Here is a 21475-nt window from a genome sequence, read left to right on the forward strand (position 1 = left end):
TGTGGATCTCATTGACATTGTCATCTGTACTCGTGCAACGTGATGATTAAAAGAGAAAAAGGAAGAAGACTGTGTTGAGGAGAACCTGGTTTATAAGCCAGCTGTGAAATGAACTGTTATCTTAAAGTAGTATGTGTGCTTCCCTGGCTCGTTTTCATATTTTACAGGATAGGCTTTTTAGGACTTGGATGTTTTTTGTTTTGATGAGTTTTGTAAAGGCTCAAAAGGTTTCTTGAAAACATTAATAGGTTTTTGCTATTCCGGGAATATCGCGTAATGTAAATCAGAGGTACTGCTGCTGTCAGGTTCCTGAGCCCTTAAAGGTTATCAAAATCATTGTATGTTCCTGGCCTGTATGGGTACTAAAATAGTGTTTATTATAGCGTTAGCCTACTGGATTGCTTGAGACAGAAAAAGAAATCTTTTAAAATTTCTAATCGATACTGACAAATACACCTACATGCAGAAGGCTGTTTAAAAGTCAATTTAGTGCATGATTTTCAATTCTAAGTGTAGGACAAAGAACTCTTTTTTTTTTTTTCATGGTAATTATTTTACCTTTCCCAACTGGGAGTTAGTTACTATGCTATTAAAATAATGGCTTGGGGCATTTTGCAAAGCATGCATTTAAAAGCCAGGGAAATGTATTTGTGTTTTCCTTTGGAAATTTTTGCCTTAATTGATTAATTTGTTCCACATTAATATTTATTAGTTTTACTACAGAAACCAATGGCTATATTCATATTTCTAGGACAAACTGCTTTGTAGACCTTCCTTGATACAAAGGAAATACAAAGGTCAACTTGAATGCTTCTCCCTTCCAGCCTCAAACACCTTACTTTAGATTTTGAACTGAAGACAAATGTTATTCCCAGGAAGGAAGAAGCAAAACGAAAATGGTCCCTAAGTTGATCGCCAACAGCCAATAATGTTATTAGTCTTTCTGTGTCTAACCCTGGAGAGCAAACCTGGAATTTGAAAAATGAAAAGAAGAAAAATTCCTTCCATTCTTTTCATAACGCTACCAGGTGAAAGCTCCACAGAGGTTTCTCCACGTAGTAATCAAATAAATATTTAATGAATAATCTCTATGAACAAAGCACCACAGGGACTCCGAGATAACAAGGACACAATTTTTTATGTTAAGGAGCTCATGTTGTACTTGGAGAAACAGATATGCTCATCACTTGGCACTAGCAGTTGGATGTTTGCGGTAATGGGGATTCAGGACGCGCAGAGCGGCGCAAAGGTCAACTCAGGACACAGCTGAGGTCTGCAGGAAAGGTACTCCATAGAGTTCCTCAAAGTCAAGACATTCAGGAACACTTTGACCTGAGGCTGAATCCCCCAGATGGTCATTGAATTTGCTTCATCTAACACATTGATTATACATCTTCAAAGCACAAAGAATGAGAAAAATCACCTGTCGTGGGCTCATTTTTCTTTTTTCAAGTGGTTTCTGTAGCTTCTTAGATTGTATCAGAGGGTGTCTCTAATTGGGCCAGTCTCATTTTTTAAAACATTTTATAATCCAAACCTAGCTTTATAACCAAACTTAGCATAATTTTACAAGACTAATTCCCTTTGGATTCTAATGCATCATTTTAGCACAGTACGGAGGACATTCTCAAATAACTATGGAATAAATTGATATTTACATGTTTTTATTCAAAATGGAAATATATAATGTGGTAGTTTGTTACATTATATGTTATTATAATTGTGTTATGTTACATTATTTTAAGGATTAATTTATACTAAATGGGATTGTCAGAATTATTGTTTGAAAATAGTTCCAGATTTTTAAGAGATGGGAATTTTGCCCTTTTTTTTCAGGATATGTAAGATAGATGTAATTTTGTGTATATATTATATAATATACATGTTTATATGTATAAATCTCTACATTCAGGTTTTAACAACCCAGGTTAGTAGCCATTTTTCCTGTTTTTTGTTTTCTTTTGTTTCTGTTTTTAGTTTTGGTTTTTTTTTTTTTTTATGAGAAGAGGATGCAAACTTTGGAATTTATTAAAGTTCAGATTTTAGAAATTTCGCACCACAAATTGAAGCTCAAGCGTGTGACCCAAACTCTGCCGGTCTTTGCAGAATCCTTTTCTTTTGTTGAAGGTAGCAGGGGAAAGTCTGGGTCTTAGGGTGAGTGGCAGAGTTTCTGGGATCCACTGTGTACGCTTGGTAAGTCTCAGTGATGCCCCAGGGCAGAGGACATGAGGGTGGGCCAAGGGAATGTGCACTGTGGTTTGGGGCTGGTTCCTGGTGGGGTCGCCTCTCAGCTTGTCTCTCAGGTCTTCCAGAGAGTCTCTGAATTTTTTTTTTTTCTTAAAGATTTTATTTATTTACTTGAGAGAGACACAGTGAGAGAGAGCATGAGCGAGGAGAAGGTCAGAGGGAGAAGCAGACTCCCCGTGGAGCTGGGAACCTGATGCGGGACTCGATCCCAGGACTCTGGGATCATGACCTGAGCCGAAGGCAGTTGTCCAACCAACTGAGCCACCCAGGCATCCCTGAATTTTTTACTATCCCTTAATAAATTCCTTTTCTGCCTCAACCATCTAGTATAAGGACAGAGATTAAGCTACACAGCAAATTCTGAACCTACTTTATGCCATTAATATTTAGATTCATATTGTAAATACTCCTTCATTTTCAAATACTAATTTCATAAATATTGAATGCGATTACTTTTCACCTTATTCCCTGAGGCGGATAATATAAGGTTATATCCATACTTGGAAACCTTATTAAGTGTTTATGTAATGAATTTGGTTGAGATGAGTTATTTGTCATTTAGAAACCTTAAAGTGTATTATTTGTGAATGTTAAGTATATTATTCAAATACCCCTGAAGACCAGATATATTTTCTTTAATAAATTATAAGCATTTAATTTTCTTGGAAGGTCCTTGAGTATATAAAGACAAAATAAATAAAAGTGGTTTGGAAATTATTCCCTTTAACTAGAAAACATACTAATTTATTTGGGTAATATAAATGTTGTTAGGCTGATGGCCTTATGATTACATCAACTTGACCCAATCTCGAGGAAGCACTCATAGCATTTTATAAGGGATTATGACATTGTGGATTCAAAGGGTGCTACTCGTAGTCATCTAATTCCCGGATGCTGTAAGTGTGGTTCGCAGCCCAGTAGCATCAACATCATTTGGCAGAAATGGAAAATTTCAGATCACACCCCAGACCAATGGAATTAAAGTCTGCATTTTAATGAGACCCCCCATGTGATTCATACAGATATTAAAATTTGAGAAGCACAAAACCCAGCCCATTGAAAAAAACTAAAGGCAGGGGGAGAGAAGCATAACTTAATAGTCCTCTCCATCAGGAAGTTTCTACTCAATTTCAAGTCCTTGAACCCACTTCTTCATACCGCAGTGGCAAAGGAAACAGCCAGTCATTTTCTTCTCAACACTCCTTCGTATACTTGAACACATAAGTTACCTTTTACCAACTCCTCACAAACCCCCAACCTGAAAATAAATTACCCCTTCCCATCTCACACAGAATTTTCTTTTCACTCACCTACAAATAAAATCTACTGGAAAGAATGAATCAATGAAGGAATTCTTCCATTCATTGAGTACTTATCGAGTAACTGCCGAGAGGTGTGGAATAGAACAGTGAGCAAAACCAAGTTCTTGTCCTTATGGAGCTAACATTTCAGTGGAGAAGGCACATATGAAAGAAGTATATAAAATTCGAGTGTGGTAATGCTGTAGGAAGAGGGACAGAGAGTGCCAGATATGGGGTGGGATGGGGTATACCATAGGACAGAAAGAGCATGCAAGATGTGCCGGCCTCATCTTACCCATGTCCTGCCCCTGGAACCAGCCATTTCTCCCAGGAAGACTTGATTTCCAAACTCAAGGTGTTCATTGTTATTGGTTTGGCCACTGTTTTGAAGCCTCATATATCTCTTTTCTTCCCCAGTGAGAATTCTGGGTTTTCAAGGACACAGGGATGATAAATTTAGATATCTCATAATTTTTTATGTGCTTTATCCTTCATTATGCATACAGTAGATTCAGGTTAACAATGCTATGTGTCTATCAATAAATGATTGTTAAATACTTATCTATCCTATGTATGCAATAGTACCCAAAAGGGCATGGAGGAACACCAAAAAGAGGGTGACGTAGCTTTTTTGTGCTCTGATATGAAAAGATTTTAAGACACATTAAGTGAAAAAAAAAGCAAGGTCAGATCAACGTGTATACTATTTGTATGGAAGAGGAGTAGGGGACAGAATATATATTTATTGGGTTGTATGTGTCAATTAATTGAGCATCTTCAGCACAAGAGATTTTTCTGGAATGTGCTATGCAAATTTTCTCCTGCTTTTGGACGATACCCAGCAAGATTCTGACCTCCTGTCTTCAGGGAAAGTACAGTTTTGATCAGAGCGTTTCGATATCATTCTATTTTTTTAGGGCTGGGGAGGGGCAGAGGGAGAGAGAGCAAGAGAATCTTAGGCAGTCTCCATGCCCAGAACGGAGTCTGATGCGGAGCTTGATCTCTGAACCCTGAGATCATGATCTGAGCTGAAATCAAGAGTCAGATGCTTAATCAACTGAGCCACCCAAATGCCCCTGTATTCATTCTATTTTAAGCTATTAAATACATGTCAACTTCCAGTATACACCATGCCCAGATTTAAATTTGATGTTATAAAGGGAAAGACTAGAGTGTTCTAGATCTTTTATTAACAAGCACTAATCTCATAAAAGTTTTGAGAATTGAACCATGTCTCTAAATCTTACATTCACTTTGTTTCCTAAAATTGCTCAACATTCTATTCCCAAAATAGGGAGCAGGCAGTGCTTAATTCTGACATTATTGACAGGGTTTTTTATAATGGAAGAGAGGGCAAATGATGAACAAGGCTTAAATTTGCAGAGAGAAGAGGAAAAGGAAGTATAATACCCCATAAGTTTATATTTTCATGAAAATCACAGTTGTGGGGGGTAAACAGGCCACAATGGACAGTGACCTCAGTGAAATATTATGGTTGGCTTATTTTGCATCTCTTTGCTCCTATTACTGAAATGAAGATTTACTAGTAATATTATTATCACTATGTTATTATCACTAGTAATAGTATTAGCACTGTGAGAAAATCTGGGCCTAATCCGGTTAATTCATAAGGAGAAAAATGAACCACTTTCTGTATGATCTCAAAGAGAACGATTTCGGCTGATAAAAATGGGTGCCTCTACAAAAAGTTGGCATTTCATTTTTTGCCTCCAAATACCTGGCTTAGGAGTATCTAATAGACAATGTAGACACACCTCCTAGAAAGCAAACACTGAGAAGATCCTATATGTGAAAAGAAAGATTAGTAGCTAATTAAGGTTCTCTCCCACCACTAGAAGAAATTAGAAACAATTTTTATTGTAGATTAGGGCTTGACAGAATCATTCTAAAAACATGTCATCTTGCTGCATTGCATTGAGATATGCTGGAGAGAAACTTGAACCATTTGCTACCACCTGCTAGAGAGCAGCAGTCCCAGACTAGTTAACACAACAAGCATCTGGGCAACCTTTTTCTGTAGGCGCTTCTTTGTTCCAGTTTCCTGGTCTCACCAAGCAGCCTTCAGACACTCGAAGTCTCTTCTGATCTATAAACCTGACCAAACAGACTACAACCTGAGGCTAAACTGTGGACTTCACTTCCCATAATTTAAAAGCCACTTTTTAAAAACATGAATATGCATATTAATTTGGTTGGATTGAGGAGTCTCAACTCAGTAAGATATACACATGAAATAATCCCCTCTCTCCAATGACCACTCTTAACTGTTGAATGGCACACTCTTTCTCACTGGTATTTGGCAACCATAAAAATACCTCCGTCTTAATCCATAAATTCTCATTTCTTTGGTCCCTAAAAATATTATTTCAGTTATTATGGATTAGTCATGTCCATTTTTTTACATTAAGACCTTATTTTTTAGAGCAGTTTAAGATTCACAGAAAAACTGAGGAAAAGGCAGAGATTTACCATATACCCTCTGCTTCTACACATGCATAATCTCCCCCATTATCAACATTCCCCACCACAGTGGTACATTTGTTGTAACTGATGAACCTGCATTGGTACATCATAATCGCCCAAAGTCCACAGCACGGACTATGGCTCACTCTTGGTTTTGTACATTCTTTTTTTTTTTTTTAAGGATTTTTATTTATTTATTTGACAGACAGAGATCACAAGGAGACAGAGAGGCAGGCAGAGAGAGAGGAGGAAACAGGCTTCCTGCTGAGCAGAGAGCCTGATGCTGGACTCCATTCCAGAACCCTGAGACAGTGACCTGAGCCAAAGGCAGAGGCTTTAACCCACTGAGCCACCCAGGCACCCCGGTTTTGTACATTCTAATGGGTTTAAACTCATGGATATATAGAGATACACAGATATATAATGACATACATCTATCATTATGGTATCACACAAAGTATTTTCATTGCTCAAAAATCTTGTGTTGGCTATCATCCCTCCCCTGCAATCCCTGACAACCACCGATCTTTTTAAATTAATTTATTTTTTAAATTAATCTCTATGCCCAATGTGGGGCTTGAACTTACAACCCCAAGATCAAGAATTGCATGCTCTATCCACTGGAAAAGTGAGGCACTCCTGATATTTTTAACAGAATCTACATGGTTTTGCCTTTTCCAGATTGCCATAATAGTTGGAATAACATATCATAGGCCTTTTCAGATTACTTATTTTACTTTTTTTGTGTGTGGACATTAGCTTTCAATTTCTTTGGGTAATTGTCAAGGAGCATGACTGCTAGATCACATGATAAGAGTACATTTAGTTTTGTAAGAAGATGTCAAATTTTCGAAGTGGCTTTCAAAGTCTTTCAAAGTGGCTACACCATTCCACGCTCCTACCAGCAGAGAATGAGAGTTCCCACAGCTCCACATCCTTGATGGCATTTGGTGTTGTCAGTGTTCCGGACGTTGTCCATTCCAATAGGTATGTAGTGATAGCTCATTGTTGTTTTCATTTCCATTTCCCTGATGACATATGATGAGGAACACCTTTTCTTATGCCTATTTGCTATCTGTGTATCTTCTTTGGTGAGGTTTCTGTTGAAGTCTTCAGTACGTTTTTAAATCAGGTTGTTTTCTTACTGTTCAGTTTTAAGAGTTCTTTGTATATCTTGGGTTATAGTCCTTTATCAGCTATGTCTTTTGCAAGCTTTGTCTTTTACTCCCAGTCTGTGGCTTGTCTTCTCATTCTCAACGTTGTCTTTCACAAAGCAAAAGATTTTAATTTTAATGAATCCAGTTTATCAATTATTTTTCTCATTATTCTGCCTTTGGTGTATCCAAGAAATCATCATCATACCCAAGGTCGCCTAGGTTTTCTCCTGTGTTTTGCATGTTACATTCAGATCTGTGATCCATTTTGAGTTACTTTCTGTGCAGGGTGTACACACATTCTTTTTGTTGCATGTGCATGTCCAGTTGTTCCAGCACCTTTTGTTGAAAAGACTGTCTTTGCTCCATTGTATTGCCTTCGCTCCTTTGTCAAAGATCAGTTGACTGTATTTGTGTGGATCCATCTCTGAGCTAACTATTCTGTTCCACTGAGCTATCTGTGTGTTGTTTTGCTAACACCATACTATCTTGATTACTGTAGCATTATAGTAAGTCTTAAAAAGTCAGACAGTGTCAGTCCTCTAACTTTTGTTCCTCTTCTTCAATATTGTGTTAGCTGGATCTTTTGCCTTCCCACATGAACTTTAATATCAGTTTGTGAATATCTACAAAGTAACTTACTAGATTCATTTTTAAAACTTCTAGCTTTTGTCAACATCTAGTCTCTGAAGAAATGTGACTGGTGTGTAGAGAGGTGTAGTTGGCCTTCTCCCACATCTGCCCCATTCTGCTCTGCTTCTCTGTGCTGGTCAATGGAGGAAGAAGGAAGGAAGACCTTTCTTTCTTGGAGTTTCTATCTCTCTGTTTACATTACCCAATCCATTATTGCATATTGTCTACCTTTTTATTAGCATTATTAATGGAATACAATTCCATTGTTAATATATTAGTCATAGTAAATTTAAAATTCCTGTTTGACAATTCTAAAGCCTATGTCATATTTGAGTCCGGCTCTGATGCTTACCATGTCTCTTTAGACTCTGTTTTTCCTTGCCTTTAGAATGCCTTGTAATTTTTGGTTGAAAGCCAGATATGATACACTGAGTAATAGGTACTGAGATAAATAGGTCTTCAATGTGAGGTTTTATGTTAATCTAGCTAGAAGCTGGGCATTGTTTAATGTTTGTTGTAACTATAGATACCAAAGTTTTCAAATTCCTCTAGTTTTTGTCCCTGTCGTATTTGGGCTTCCCTAAGAAACCCCTCCTTAGATAGAGCCTGCATGTTGTAACTCCTTTGGCTGTGATCCACTGTTTTTATACTGGTATGTTAGGAGCCTGTGGGGGAAAGGAGAGTGTCCTGTAAGTCATCATTAAGTCTCAGTCGTTGAGTAGGTATGTGTCTTGCCCAGTGACCTTCACAGCTGTTTCACAACATTTTTTTTTCCTCTTTAGGAGAGAGAGGAAGACTAGAGGGGGCTCTAGTCAGAGAAATGCCCTTCCCCCAAGTGAGATAAGACTCTGGTGAAATCTTCTCCCTGGAGACTAGGCCTTTGTTATGGAGAATGCTCCGCTGTATTTCACAGTGCTCTTCCCTTCTCCTGCCAGAGCCCCTAGAAGGTCTTTTTTGGCTCTTCACCCAGAGAACCTGGTGGAGTTCCAGGAGGTAAAACTCACAAAAGTGTGGGGGCCCACCTAAGTCACACCCCCCCTCCCAGAGTGTCTCACTCTCAAGTCACTTCAGCAATTCACCAAAATTACCTCTTTTAAGACATAAACTGAGGCATACTAAAAGGTTTTTTGTTTTTGTTTTTGTTTTTGAGCAAAAATTGATTTGAATCTGGCAGAACCAAACTGAATGATCAAGAGCGCTCTGCTGATAGGATCTCAGGGAGATACTTTGATAAGAAAAGGTAGAAGCAAAGTAAGGAAATTATTGGCTCACTAGGACTCCAAACCTAGTTAGTTGCCTATTGGATTGCTTATGCCTAGGTTTCAATCTCATAACCTGGAGGCATTTATAGGCTTGGATTTTGGTTTGCTTAAGTAAGCAAGTGTCTTGGCATTAGAGCCACATCCGTCTAAAGCTTTCTCTTCTAACTGAACATCATTTGAGGATTCCTAACAGTCTGTGGCTTCTGCTCCAGATGGGCAAATCTCAAGTTTGACCCTGGATTCCCTTCTCTCTCCAGATTTGGGGGCAGCAGTTTGCCCTGAGATCTCTATTCTCTGCCAGGCCCAACAAAAGCCATTTTCACCTCGTTTAGCTTTTTCTTGTTGTAGGGACAGGAGTAGCAGCTTTCTGTCTTTGCACATGTAGAAGCTGAAACTGGAAATCTATAACCCAATTTTGAACTAAAAACTTTAAGAAAGACTTAAAAAAAAAAAATGGCCTACAGATAGAAGCCAAAGAGCTCTTATAGATGATTTTTCCATTATTCAACAAGTGGAAAAACTTACGTAGTTATTTCAGAGTGGTGAAATCTGTTTATAAGTCTGACTTAGTTCTTCCTTTAATTTTGTCTGGTCAAAGAGTGCTGACACAGATGATAATTATTATAAGAATGAGATGTACCTTTTTAAGGGGACTTAGTTGTATTATTCCAAAATTCCAAGGAATGTAACTCCTAAGAGTATATCGTTTTCACTAAAAAATTGAATATAATTTTCCCCAGCTCCTGGAGCTTTCCTCACTTGAAATTGGAAAGGGGACTTTGAAATCCAGAATGTTGTTGCTTCTATTCCTTGACTCATATTGCCTCCCTCATGGTTTAACCCATAGAAGTCTTGCTCCCCGTCAAGATCAAGAGCTCATTCAGACCCAGTACTTCGTCTCTACTTCAGCCTCGCCTGTCGCTCCGCACACAACACACCTTCAGTAAATACTTGCATGAAATTGGACGTAGACTTCTGTGACTTTTTATGTGCCGGGTTGCCAGAGCTTGCCATGAGCTTTGGTCCCAATCTAGCTTGTTACTCTTATCTCTTGGCTTAAAATATTGTGCCTTGCAAAAGGCTTCTGTGAGCAAACACTTGAGTAAAATGAATTACCCCCTTTCAAAAGGGCCTGAATATGGTTTTTCACAAGACCTATTACCATGCCTTATACCTCATTGTAATCTACTGGGGAGTTATTGTGCGTTTTGTAATGGAGGCTAAATTCCTATTTTTCATCACCTGATTAGTATTTCTGAATTGGCTCTGGTGCCAAAAGGAATATTTTCCCTTACTGTTTCTCCTTTTCAGTAGTAATATAAATATAATAAAAAGCAGTAGAATACATCCCCTCTCCAGAAACAAACAAAAACCAATTACAGTCAATCCTGAGGGAAGTCTTCGGTAGAGAAAGCCAAGAAAAGCATAGAGGAAGCTGAATACCTCTGCTTTTCTCTGTTCTCTCTGTCTAGCTTTTTAGGATCATATTTTCACAGACCAGTTTGGATTCTTTCATGCCCAGGTGGGGAAGAGGAATTTTTCTCCTCAACGCATGATTGATGTGTTGAAATGTATGCAATTTAATCGGAGAGAGGTCCGCTCGTTTTAGGGCTTATTTGTGATGTGTGTTTTCTGGCTATAGGACAAAACTCTGGGCAGCCCCAGCAAACAGACCAAAGAGGCATTAATGAAGGCTCAGCCTGCTAGCTCATCGTCCACCTTCCTTGCCTGTGGCAGACAGGAAGAGTGCGTGGGAGGATGTGGAATCGAGGAAGGGGGATTCCCTGTCCCTGCTCTCTGGCCACTGCCGCCACCCTGCTGTGCACGTCCTGGATCCTCGGGTCCTTGAAGCAGCTCTTGCCCTTCCCGCCCTCAGCTGTATATCACGAGGAGGGCAACTTGGCAGAGAGTGTATCCCAGGCTGCTCTGCCATGGTTTTGCTTTGAGGGCTAGTTTTCTTGCTTTGATCATCTCACTACCCTAATACCACTGAGCTACTTCTTTCCCTCTTCTGTGTCACCTAATCATTTAGAAATGAAATTCCTTTCCTTCTTTCTCTGGCTTCTGGCTGGAGGGAGATTGAAGGCAGGCGGGTTCTCCCCTCCCTCTTGGAACTGGGAGGCAATGGCTTTCCCACTAGGACGTGGGGATGCCGGGGTTCCAGCTTCACCAGGATGCCCGACTCAGGCTCTGGTCCCTCTGTCCCCCCACCAGAGGGCTTCCTGCTTTGCTGACATCTGGTTTTGGCTTCGCGGTTGCCTGTTTACCCTTGCAGCTCCTCCACCATCCATAAAGCCTGTTTCCAGCATTGAATTCCCTCTGTGGGAGATCCTGAGTGGTTTCATTATCCTGCTTACTCTTTGACTGCTACCCATATCCCTGAGTATGTATATCCCTACCAAATATACCCTGGTATATTTGTCTCAGCCCGGGAAGGACAGCTCCTCGATGCCACATGTTTTATTGTCACAAACATGTTTTTTAGAAAGTTAATTCAGACCAAGCATGATGCATTAATGCTAATGTGTCATCTCAGTGGGTCACTGTGAATACTTATTGCTAAAAACTCATAAGGTCAAATCTGATATCTGATCTCTTAGAAGGGCTTAGATGCACTTTTCTCAATAGACTTGAATCAAGCAGAACATTAGCTCTTCAAAGGGTGAGCAAAGATGTCTCTCAAAAAAAAATGAGTGTGGGATCCGGTCATTGTACCTGCGGCATAGACACGGGAGTGGGGTAGACCTGCATCCCACCCCCGGATCTTCCAGGTCTTAGCTGAGTGAGCCCAGTCCCTATGTGTCTCTGGCCTTAGCGTTCTTGAGGAAAATGAGATAGCATAGACAGAGCTATCTCATAGGTGCACATGTGGACAACACGTGTAGAAAGCCTGGCATAGGAAATGCTTGGTCTTGCCTTTAGAAAGGCTGCTTTTCTTGTTTTGATTCTCACTAATGTTACCATGCTGCTTCTTTCCCTCTCCTGTTTAACCTAATCAGTTGTAAAATGAAATTCCTTTCCTCATTTCTCTAAAGCACAGCTAAGGTGAAATTCTTAAAAGGAACTTTACTTGAAAGCCAAGGGAAACCAAAAAGGAAGTAAGCGGATCCCAAAGCAATAAAGCCACGCTCACAATGGGGGAGGGGGGTCCCTGAAAGGCACTGGCCAGTGATTTTTTTTCTCAGGGACCTGGACTGCCTGTCACAGATGCCCTCCGTCTCACCACCTCTGGCTGCGAGGCATAGAACATGGATTCTCACCTAAGTAGATATAGTGTCCACTTTCAAAGACAGATTTTTATTCCCCCAAAATAAAACTTACCCTGCTTTCACCCTGCATGGGTTCCTTGGAGGTTTTATTTAAATAAAAGGACTGTCCCCTTCTCAAAGCATCCATTCATTGTGTTACTCCTGAACCTACAATCTTTGAGCCAGAAAAGGTTCTGAGAACGCTGCCTTTCAACAGATTAAACAGCCTCTGGGTCCTGGAACCGGTACTGGGATTATCAGGTTGAATGGCAACCTTGCGTACATTTTTACCTCTTTAGAAGTTGCAGATCAAAGGAACAATTCTGGTTGAAGCCTGAGGTCTCCCTTGCTTTCGTAATACTTTCTTTTGAGGGTTCCAGGGAATCAAAAAGGGAGCTATAGAAATTAACTAATCAAGGGACCACTTTTAGCATTCTGTTCAAATATAGCCACTTCTGCAGACACAAATAAAAAGATTCAATCTTCAAATAATGTTTTCTTGCTCCTACCAAAGAATAAATATTCATCAGTAATCCTCAAGCCTGGGCATCTTCTGGACCTCTCTCCCAGCCAGCCTCTCAAATACTACTGCAAAGGAAAGTTAACTTTCCTAGGAAAGAAAAGGTCCCCTCAGAAGCTCATCCCACATTCCTCTACTCTATTCCTCTTCTAAGACAAGAAGGAGAAATGGGTTTCTGTTATCTTCAAGAATAACCAGAAGCTTCTACAACTTACCTACATCACCAGGCATAGTCCTAGACATAGAAACCAACCCACTTAATGTAAAGAAGTGGGATACATGACTGCTGGGAGCTCCCAACTCGGCAATGATCAGCATGTTTTAACCGCTCACATTTCCAGAGCCCTGGTGCATGCTGGTCTGGTGCTTTTGAACAGGTTTTCAGGTGACTTGGGATCACACAACTCCGTCTTCTTTGAGGAAGTCGTACAAACACAGGGCATCGTCACTCTCCCAGCTGAAGGCCTGCCCTAAGGGAGTGTGGACGATTTCTGGGCCAAGTCAATCTCTGTTGAATTGAACCAGGCTGACATTCCTTGGCCTGTGCTGGTTGTAAGCAGTATGCTGCTGAAACACTATAGCTGTGCTTGACGCCTGTGCTCTAGTGATTTCAAGAGGAGGGAAAATAAGTCTCCTTGATGCATGGGAGGGGGTGGAAATGTTTAAGTAAGTCAGTGAGATTTCAGTCATTCAGAGTAAATCTGCATCTCATCTATGCTCTTAAAACTTTGTATTCTGTCCCCATTTCCTTAATTCTATTATAATGTCAAAGCAGCAACTCATCTGAAATTTGCTGTTGATAAAAAGGGAGGCGTATATTTATACATGTATATTTACATTTAGGTACATATTTTTAATTAATATTGACTTTTATTTCCTCCATTGATTCTATTTTTTTTAAATTAGGACTAGAGGGAAGATCTACCAGTTGATTTACAGTGTAATGGCTTGAATTTGCAAGAAGTAGGGTTTTAGTATAATGTGTAATAATGTCATATTAGGGGTTTTTTTGTTTGTTTGTTTACTGCTATAATGAATTACCACAAGCTTAGTGGCTTTAAACAACACAAATTAATAATTCCATAGTAGTGTAGGTTAGAAGTCTGAAATGGGTCTCACTGGGTTAAAAATAAAGGTGTTGGCAGCCAATTCCTTCCGGAGGTTCTAATGGAAAAACCGTATATTGGTTCACCTTTTCCATCTTCTAGAGGCTGACTTCCTTCCTTGGCTCTTATCCTCTTCCATCAGCAAAGCCATCAAAGTCAGGCCAAGTCTGACTCACACGGCTGTCTCTCTCTGATAACACTTTCACTTCCCTCTTTCATCTTTTAAGAGCTCATATGCTCACACTGGACCCACTGGGAAAGACCAGGATCATCTCCCTATTTTGAGCCTTAACAATCACATCCACAGAGTCCCTTTTGTCATGTAATTTAATATATTTACAGGTCCTGAAGATAAGGGTGTGGACATCTTGGGGGGGGGGATATTATTCTGCCTGTCACAATCTCATAACTAAAAATGCTGTCATTTCCTACCTTCTAGAAGTAGCATAAACCACATATTGATGGTTCTGCCACTATCTGTGGCCACACATATCTTTCTCCTCCATTTGGAAATGCCATTGCCAGATATTACAGAGAACTAGAGAGAGGGGTTTGGTAGCACTAATGGACTTACCTATGTAGCTGTGTACCAAGAGATTTTCCTGGGATCCTAATTCAGCAGCTTCATCTGAAGAATGTAGATAATGGTGGGAGCTTCATGCAGATCCTAGAGCTGTTCTGACAGCCACAGAATCCTGAAAGCTATACATCACTTTACAAATGAAAGGGAGGGTGCAGTAGCTATCCCAGTGTGTTCTAGGAACTTGAATACATAAAACCACCAAGAAGGATCATTTAGAAATTTAAAGTTTTTTCCTAAAATTACAAATTGCAAAAAAAAAAAGAATCTTAACTACATGACAGGATGAAATCGCTCATTTCCATTCTAAATCAATATCCCTATCTCCTGAGATAGGTCATTTTAATCTCCATACATGTTTATCTTATTTCGCTTTTTCTTCTGCTCTGATGTTTGTTGTGCTTTGAGTAGATATTGATTCCCTTCTCATTAAGCCTGCAAACATCTAGTCATTCCTATCTGTTTGGTTTTTTTCATTTTTAATAATTTATATTTAAATTCTGGCAAATTGAAGGTCTAATTTTGCCCTTTGAATGCCTCTGCATTCAAGTTATTCAGGCAGATTTTATCTCTTGATTTTTTTTTAATTCTACTTTAAGTTTTATAAAAATGGATATTTCTTATTATCCCCAACCCATAATTTTCTTTAGCGAACTTTTTGTTTAATTTTCTTTTGCCTTAACATTTTATTTTTCAGACACCTCTCATTGAACCTCACGTTCCTCTTCGTCCTGCTAACACCATTAGCAAGGTAATGGAATGTAGGTGGGTTGATGAGCCGTCAACTTAAGAAGTGGTTACTTCTTAAGTAACCGCTGGAGGTGGTCCGTATGTCAGAGCATCATATCAGGAAACCTTGGATACATTTTCTAGACACAGTAAATATCCAGTGTGTTTCAGTTCTTAAATAAAACTGTGACATGTCAGACAAGCGAACAATGTAAATGTGTGAATGAGTTGTATTTGGTGAAGCCAGAGTCAGAAAGTGATTTAAGTATTCATCTGGGTTTGTTTGTTTTTTTTTTTTTCCTTATATAATTTCTCTTTCTTCTTCTTCCTCGCCTTTCACTGGATTAAAATCCAGGTCCCTTCAGAGAAGATCCTCAGGGCTGGAAAAATTTTACGAAATGCCATTCTCTCTCGAGCACCTCACATGATAAGAGATAGAAAATACCACCTGAAGACGTACAGGTATGTGCAATAACCCCAAATCCCTGGGCCCTTCAGACTCATGTCCAGGGAAATTGGAACAAACTTGCATTTTCTTGTTTTCCATCCGCGGGCAGCTTGTTTTCTAATCCTCCAGGTTCTGGAACATCTAAGCTTGTTTTTGTCCCCTGCTTAACTTTAATTATCCTTCATATTCCCAGCAATTACTCCTAAACTAATTTGCTTGGGCATTAGTTTAATTGTGATAAACAAAGAGAAGAAAAATTTTTTTATTTATGATTGCTAATTTTTTTAGGCAAATCACTTACTGAGCATTTATTTACTCTTGAAGCCCTCTGCCAGACCAGTTTCCATACATTATCCTATTTCATCCTTACCACAACCCTGGTGGTAGGTGTTAGGCTATTTTTCAGACGATAAAACTGAGGCTCAGAGAGATTAAATAGTTTTCCTTGTCCAAGTCACAAGTCTAGTGAGTGGCAAAGCCAGGATTTAAACCAACCAACCTTGGTTGATGTCCAAGCACAGTGATCTTCAGTTCCTTCTATTATTCATTCATTCCTCAAATGTATTAAGTACCTACTGGGCACCAGATGCTATTGTGTTCTAAGCCCCAAGGATACAGGAGTGAACAAAATGGTTATATAATGTTCTTTACAGAGTTTATTTTCTATTGTAGGGTTTCATTCTAGTATAAATATAGTGAGATAGGCAACTCTGTATCACATCTATAATCATTTACAGTAAGGACTCATTAGAGCTGTCACTGGAGTTAAGACCTTATTTAGCTGAATCTTCTGGGATGACTGAAGAGTGGAGGTCAACTGAAGATTCATGTCTGATTTGGGTTTTTTTTTTTTTTTCAATTTGACAAGGATTTAGGAACTGGAATTGTCTATGTATGGCACACAAGTCTTCACTCTCTCTTTTCACCCATGGATCACCCTCATAACCCTCTCTCAGCAATCTCTCAACTCTCCCATTTAGCCTAGACATGACTTCAGAAACCGTCAGACCTGGCATGAGCCATGACCCATTTGATTCACATGAACCAAATTCCTAAGGCACAAGGAGAAGCTAGATGATGAATTTTAAAGTTATCATGAAGGATATATATCTTCCTAGTGACTATCAACTATGATAGAACCTGTAAAATTAGACCTGATTCACCCTACAGCGAACCTTCGAATACATGTGCCTGAAGATCCAGTCTTTTTCCCAAGGACGGAGAAAGAAAAACATGGCAAACTCTTCTCTGTACTCCATGCAAACAAACCCTCTTCAGCTCGTGCTTGTCATGAACATGTTTACAAGACCCAAACTGACAGTATATTTATTACATTAATTGGCCTCTTCTTGGATAGAATTTTGGAAATGAGATAGGATTTGAGAAACAGTTCAGTCTTATCAACACATTCCATTTCTTTTTTTTTTTTAATTTTTTTTTTAAGATTTTATTTATTTATTTGACCGACAGAGATCACAAGCAGGCAGAGAGGCAGGCAGAGAGAAAGAGAGAGGAGGAAGCGGGCTCCCTGCTGAGCAGAGAGCCCGATGTGGGGCTCGATCCCAGGACCCTGAGATCATGACCTGAGCTGATGGCAGAGGCCTAATCCACTGAGCCACCCAGGTGCCCCAACACATTCCATTTCTTAAGACAGATTATTCATCTAGCCCTTTGCATGTTGATATTTACCAGCTACCATTTTGGATTACTGCATTTGGAACTCCAACCCTAGAGGTTCATTCTTTTGAGTCTGTGGTCTCTACACACTGCTATAATTTTAAGAGAAGTAAAGGTTTAAAAAAAAAAAAAATCATGTGTCACATGTTCCCAGAGAGTTAGAACACCTTAACTCATTAAGAAATCTCAAAATCTCATATGGCTAAAGGACCTTTTTCTTTTGAAGTCTTTATTATTTTTTTTCCTGACTTAAGATATGACTATGCTTTTCCAAGTGTTGACTTGCATTAGGGAAATTCCATTAAAATATGTCATCTTTGTGACAAAATGGAAACCAGTAGTCAGAAACCATAAACTCTTTCTTGCTCCATAGTGTTAACATTTTAAATCCCTGAAATATAGGTGTCATGTCTGTTCCACACCCTATGACACAAATTAATGATCTGTTGGTAATAACCCATGGACTCAATTGAAAGCTGAAGGGATGATTTCTTTTTTCTGTATCCCAGTTTGAGTTCCTTGCCCCCACACCTTGTACTTCCCAGTTCCATCTCTCTCCTTCCTATTCTCCACCTCCTTATGTCACTGCTGCACTATTAGAGCTTTGAAGTCTCCCCAGATGCAGTATCATCCCCAGTGATCACCATGCTAAGGTCTGCTGTTAATTCTAAAGTGGCTAGAGATCATTAATGGAGGGGAAACCCAGTGATTCCATCAGATGCAAACGGCAAGACCATGTGTCTTTGCTCTGCTTCTGATCGCAGGATTCTCATACCCTGTACAAGGGCCCAGGTGCTCTGGGATCATCTCAGATCCTTTTAGTAAAGATAGTCATTGAGTTAAAAGCCACATGGATTTAATTTTTTATTCTTTTATATGACTTTTCCCATTAAGAAATTCTCAAATTAGAAGAGGCATGTTTCGACAGGTCATATGTTTAGGATGAATAGTAACTAGGTGCCCCCTTTGCTCATTGAAGTTCTTTATGGAGATATAGACTGTTTTCAGGGCAGCCCTGGAAACCTGATGGCCTTCTCAGTACATTTTCCTCGTGAAATATTCCAGGGTTGGACCTGGATCCGGGCATCCCAGGAGCTTGGACAGATCTCAGAGTGCCTAGAATATTAGAACTGGAAGTGGCCTTAGAGGCCATCTTTTCTTCCTTGTTTTTTTGTTTTTGTTTTTTGTGTTTGTTTGTTTTGTTTTGTTTTGTTTTGTTTTGTTTTGTTGCAGATGAGAAAACCAAGAATCAGAGAGTTTAAACGATATGGCCCTAGTCACATGGCTACTAAGTAGCAGACCCACTGCTGTATCTCATGACCCCTCCCAGGCTAAGCCTCTTCCTAAAGTGCACAGTGCCGGGAAACTTCCAAAAGGTTAAACTAGAGAGGAGCTCCCTGAACTTCACCCCAGAGATGGTGCCATCCTTAGCTGGGGAGGGGAGGCCACTAGTGACACAGACCCAGCTGCTCTGTGACTTCCTGTGTTGTCCCATAGGATCCACTCCTAAGGCTTCAAGATTCCATTTCCACCTTTGAATCATCATGCCCCAAACACCTGCCCTTCTCTCCCACCCCAGTGTGTGTGTGTGTGATTATATGTTTCCTAACTAATGCACAGAGTTTGCCCATCCCAGCAAACTTACCACTGAGGGGCAACTTGGGGGTGAATGTGTGACTATTACAGAAAGCGTGTGGAGCTCCTCAGATGACAGGCTCTGCCGCAGTGCTGATGCTCATTATATAGGACTTTTTTCAAAGAGATTTGCATCGCTAATTGCTTGTTTCTCCCAACACCCCTCTGAGGAAGATCAGTAGTATTACTTGAAAATATAAAGTGCTATATAATTTTGCACTTATACAGCGCCTTTTATGGAGCACCTCCAAGTGCCTCACAAACATTAACCCCTTCCTCGCAAGGCTCAGGTGAAGGAAGTCAGAATTCCACTTTGCCTTCCTTTTACACAGATTTTCTGGGACGGCCCTGAGGCGAAAAGGTTTCTGTCCCTGGGATTAGCTTGTTACGTCATGTTCCCCATCTAGAGCTGCAGTTGGTAATGCTCTTTTATTGCCTGCAAGGTTCCCCTGTGAGCCGAGTGGTTTTACTGTTCTGTGTGAAAATTTGAGAACCGGAGGCCACACTGTGCCGTGATTTGTTGGCATGAGGCCTCTTATGGTGGAAGAACGCAAGCATTTCAGGAAGGTCTTTCAAAAGCCATCTCCCAGCTTTCGTCTGCAAGGGGATGACTTCCCACCCTTTGTGTCCCCCTCTCCCTAGGCAGTGCTGTGTGGGGACCGAGCTGGTGGACTGGATGCTGCAGCAGACTTCATGCGTTCACTCCCGAACTCAGGCTGTTGGCATGTGGCAGGTGCTGGTGGAGGAAAATGTTCTCAACCACGGTAAGATGAGCCACGGTCCCGGGAAAACCCTCTGCAAGGGCTAAGTGCATTTCCCCCATGAGTTGTTGCTACAGTCCCACATGGTCAAGAACTATGATCCCTTCAGGGGCCTGCAGAGCTAGGATCCTCATTTAGCAACACAAATGCAGCAAGTGGAGGCGATCCGTTGCTCTGTTCCCCCATTGTGCCTTCCTAACTTGGGAGAATGTAGAAGGGAAAATGAAATTGTGGCCAGAGTGCATCAGTTCCAATTATGTTTATTAGTTTGCATTCACGGCTCATTGATCGTGTGATTATACTCTGAGCACAGCCATCCTGTCGCAGGGGCGGAATGAAGAGCAACGAAACGTGTGGCTGGGCTGATGGTGTGAAAGAAAGTAATGAATTCCAAAGCTGCCTTTTAATGGGGGTGTCATCTGGGAGGGCCAATTTGTACACACACAGGATGACCATATGGCTCGAATGCAGATTCTGATTCAGCAGCTTTGGGACGGGTCTTGAGGGTCCGTATTGCCAGCCCGCTTCTACCTGACGCCCATGCTGTGGTCTGGGATCATATATTGAGCAGCAAGAATCTACTCCTCCCCTGCATCTTTCTGTAGTGTCGGTGCTCCATCCTGAAAGGGGGCTTTAAAGCCTTAAGATATAGCAATAAGAGATTCTGAGCCAACTGACTGTCCCACCAAGATCTAAGTCTTTTTCTTTAAAAGGAATGAGAAAAAAAAAAAAAAAACTTTTAAAATCTCAACTGTTCCTTCTAAGGTTATATGACCTAGAAGCTTGGTCTAGTCAGTTTTGTTCAAACAACTAATTTTACTCTAAGTTTTTTTTTTTGCCCCCCAGTGCAGACAGACATGTTTACAAACAGCACACACAGAAAGAAAGGCATGAATCCTGATCCCTATTAAGTAGGGTTGTTTGAAGTCTGGGCTCAAAAACCAGTATAGAGCATCATTTAGCAGTTAGTTATTTTCCTGTTAGGGGCACAGGGCCCACAGGCTAGAAAATGTCACCAGAGCAATTTTTGCGGGTAGAAGTGCTCATCTCCGAAAAGTTGGCAGGCTCAGCATCAGACAGGGGCAGGGCGAGCTGGAACCGGGCGGGTCCGAGAGGGCGGCGAGGTGCCGGGCCGCGGCGTGGGAGGTCACCTCTTCCAGCTGCACGGCCATGGGCGAGGCGGAGGGAGGGCCCTAGGAGGCTCAGCACTTCGCTGTCACTTGGCTCTCGCGGCCGACACCGTCCCTTTGCTTCTGGTAAACGGGGCTGGGAGGCCGAGGGACACCGGGTGACGCCTGCCTTCATGTTCCATCTAGTGGACCAGGAGCACCACTTCCAAGACAAATATTTATTTTATCGATTTCTGGATGACGAGCACGAGGATGCCCCCTTGCCTACTGAGGAGGAGAAGAAGGAGTGTGATGAGGAGCTGCAGGACACCATGCTGCTGCTGTCGCAGATGGGCCCTGACGCCCACATGAGGATGATCCTCCGCAAACCGTGAGTGAGGGCGCGCTGGCGCCCCCTGCAGGTCCCCGGGGCCGCGGCGGGAGCGAGGGAGCCGGGCTGCTTTCCAAAGTCCCGGCCTTCACCAGGGGCCCAAGGAAGAGGCTCTGAGGGGCGACACAGCAGCGTTTGACCCCCCTCCGTCTTATTTTTGAGCTAGAGAATTCCATTTCCCTTCCGCATG

General features: G+C 40.9%; 1 protein-coding gene across 7 annotated transcripts in view; it reads left to right on the forward strand.

Moving 5' to 3' along the window:
* Positions 1–21475, forward strand: part of RAPGEF4 (Rap guanine nucleotide exchange factor 4) — a 288137-nt gene that overhangs the window by 187457 nt on the left and 79205 nt on the right. For 6 of the 7 annotated variants that reach the window (XM_032355960.1, XM_032355959.1, XM_032355962.1 and 3 more), the window contains 4 exons: positions 15233–15286; positions 15620–15726; positions 19667–19788; positions 21102–21285. In XM_032355960.1, the coding sequence (XP_032211851.1) occupies positions 15233–15286; positions 15620–15726; positions 19667–19788; positions 21102–21285 (467 nt within the window). The remainder of the gene's footprint in view (positions 1–15232; positions 15287–15619; positions 15727–19666; positions 19789–21101; positions 21286–21475) is intronic. The other variant, XM_032355961.1, reaches the window with a different exon arrangement.

This window comes from Mustela erminea, chromosome 8, assembly GCF_009829155.1.
Source record: "Mustela erminea isolate mMusErm1 chromosome 8, mMusErm1.Pri, whole genome shotgun sequence".
Taxonomy (NCBI): domain Eukaryota; kingdom Metazoa; phylum Chordata; class Mammalia; order Carnivora; family Mustelidae; genus Mustela; species Mustela erminea.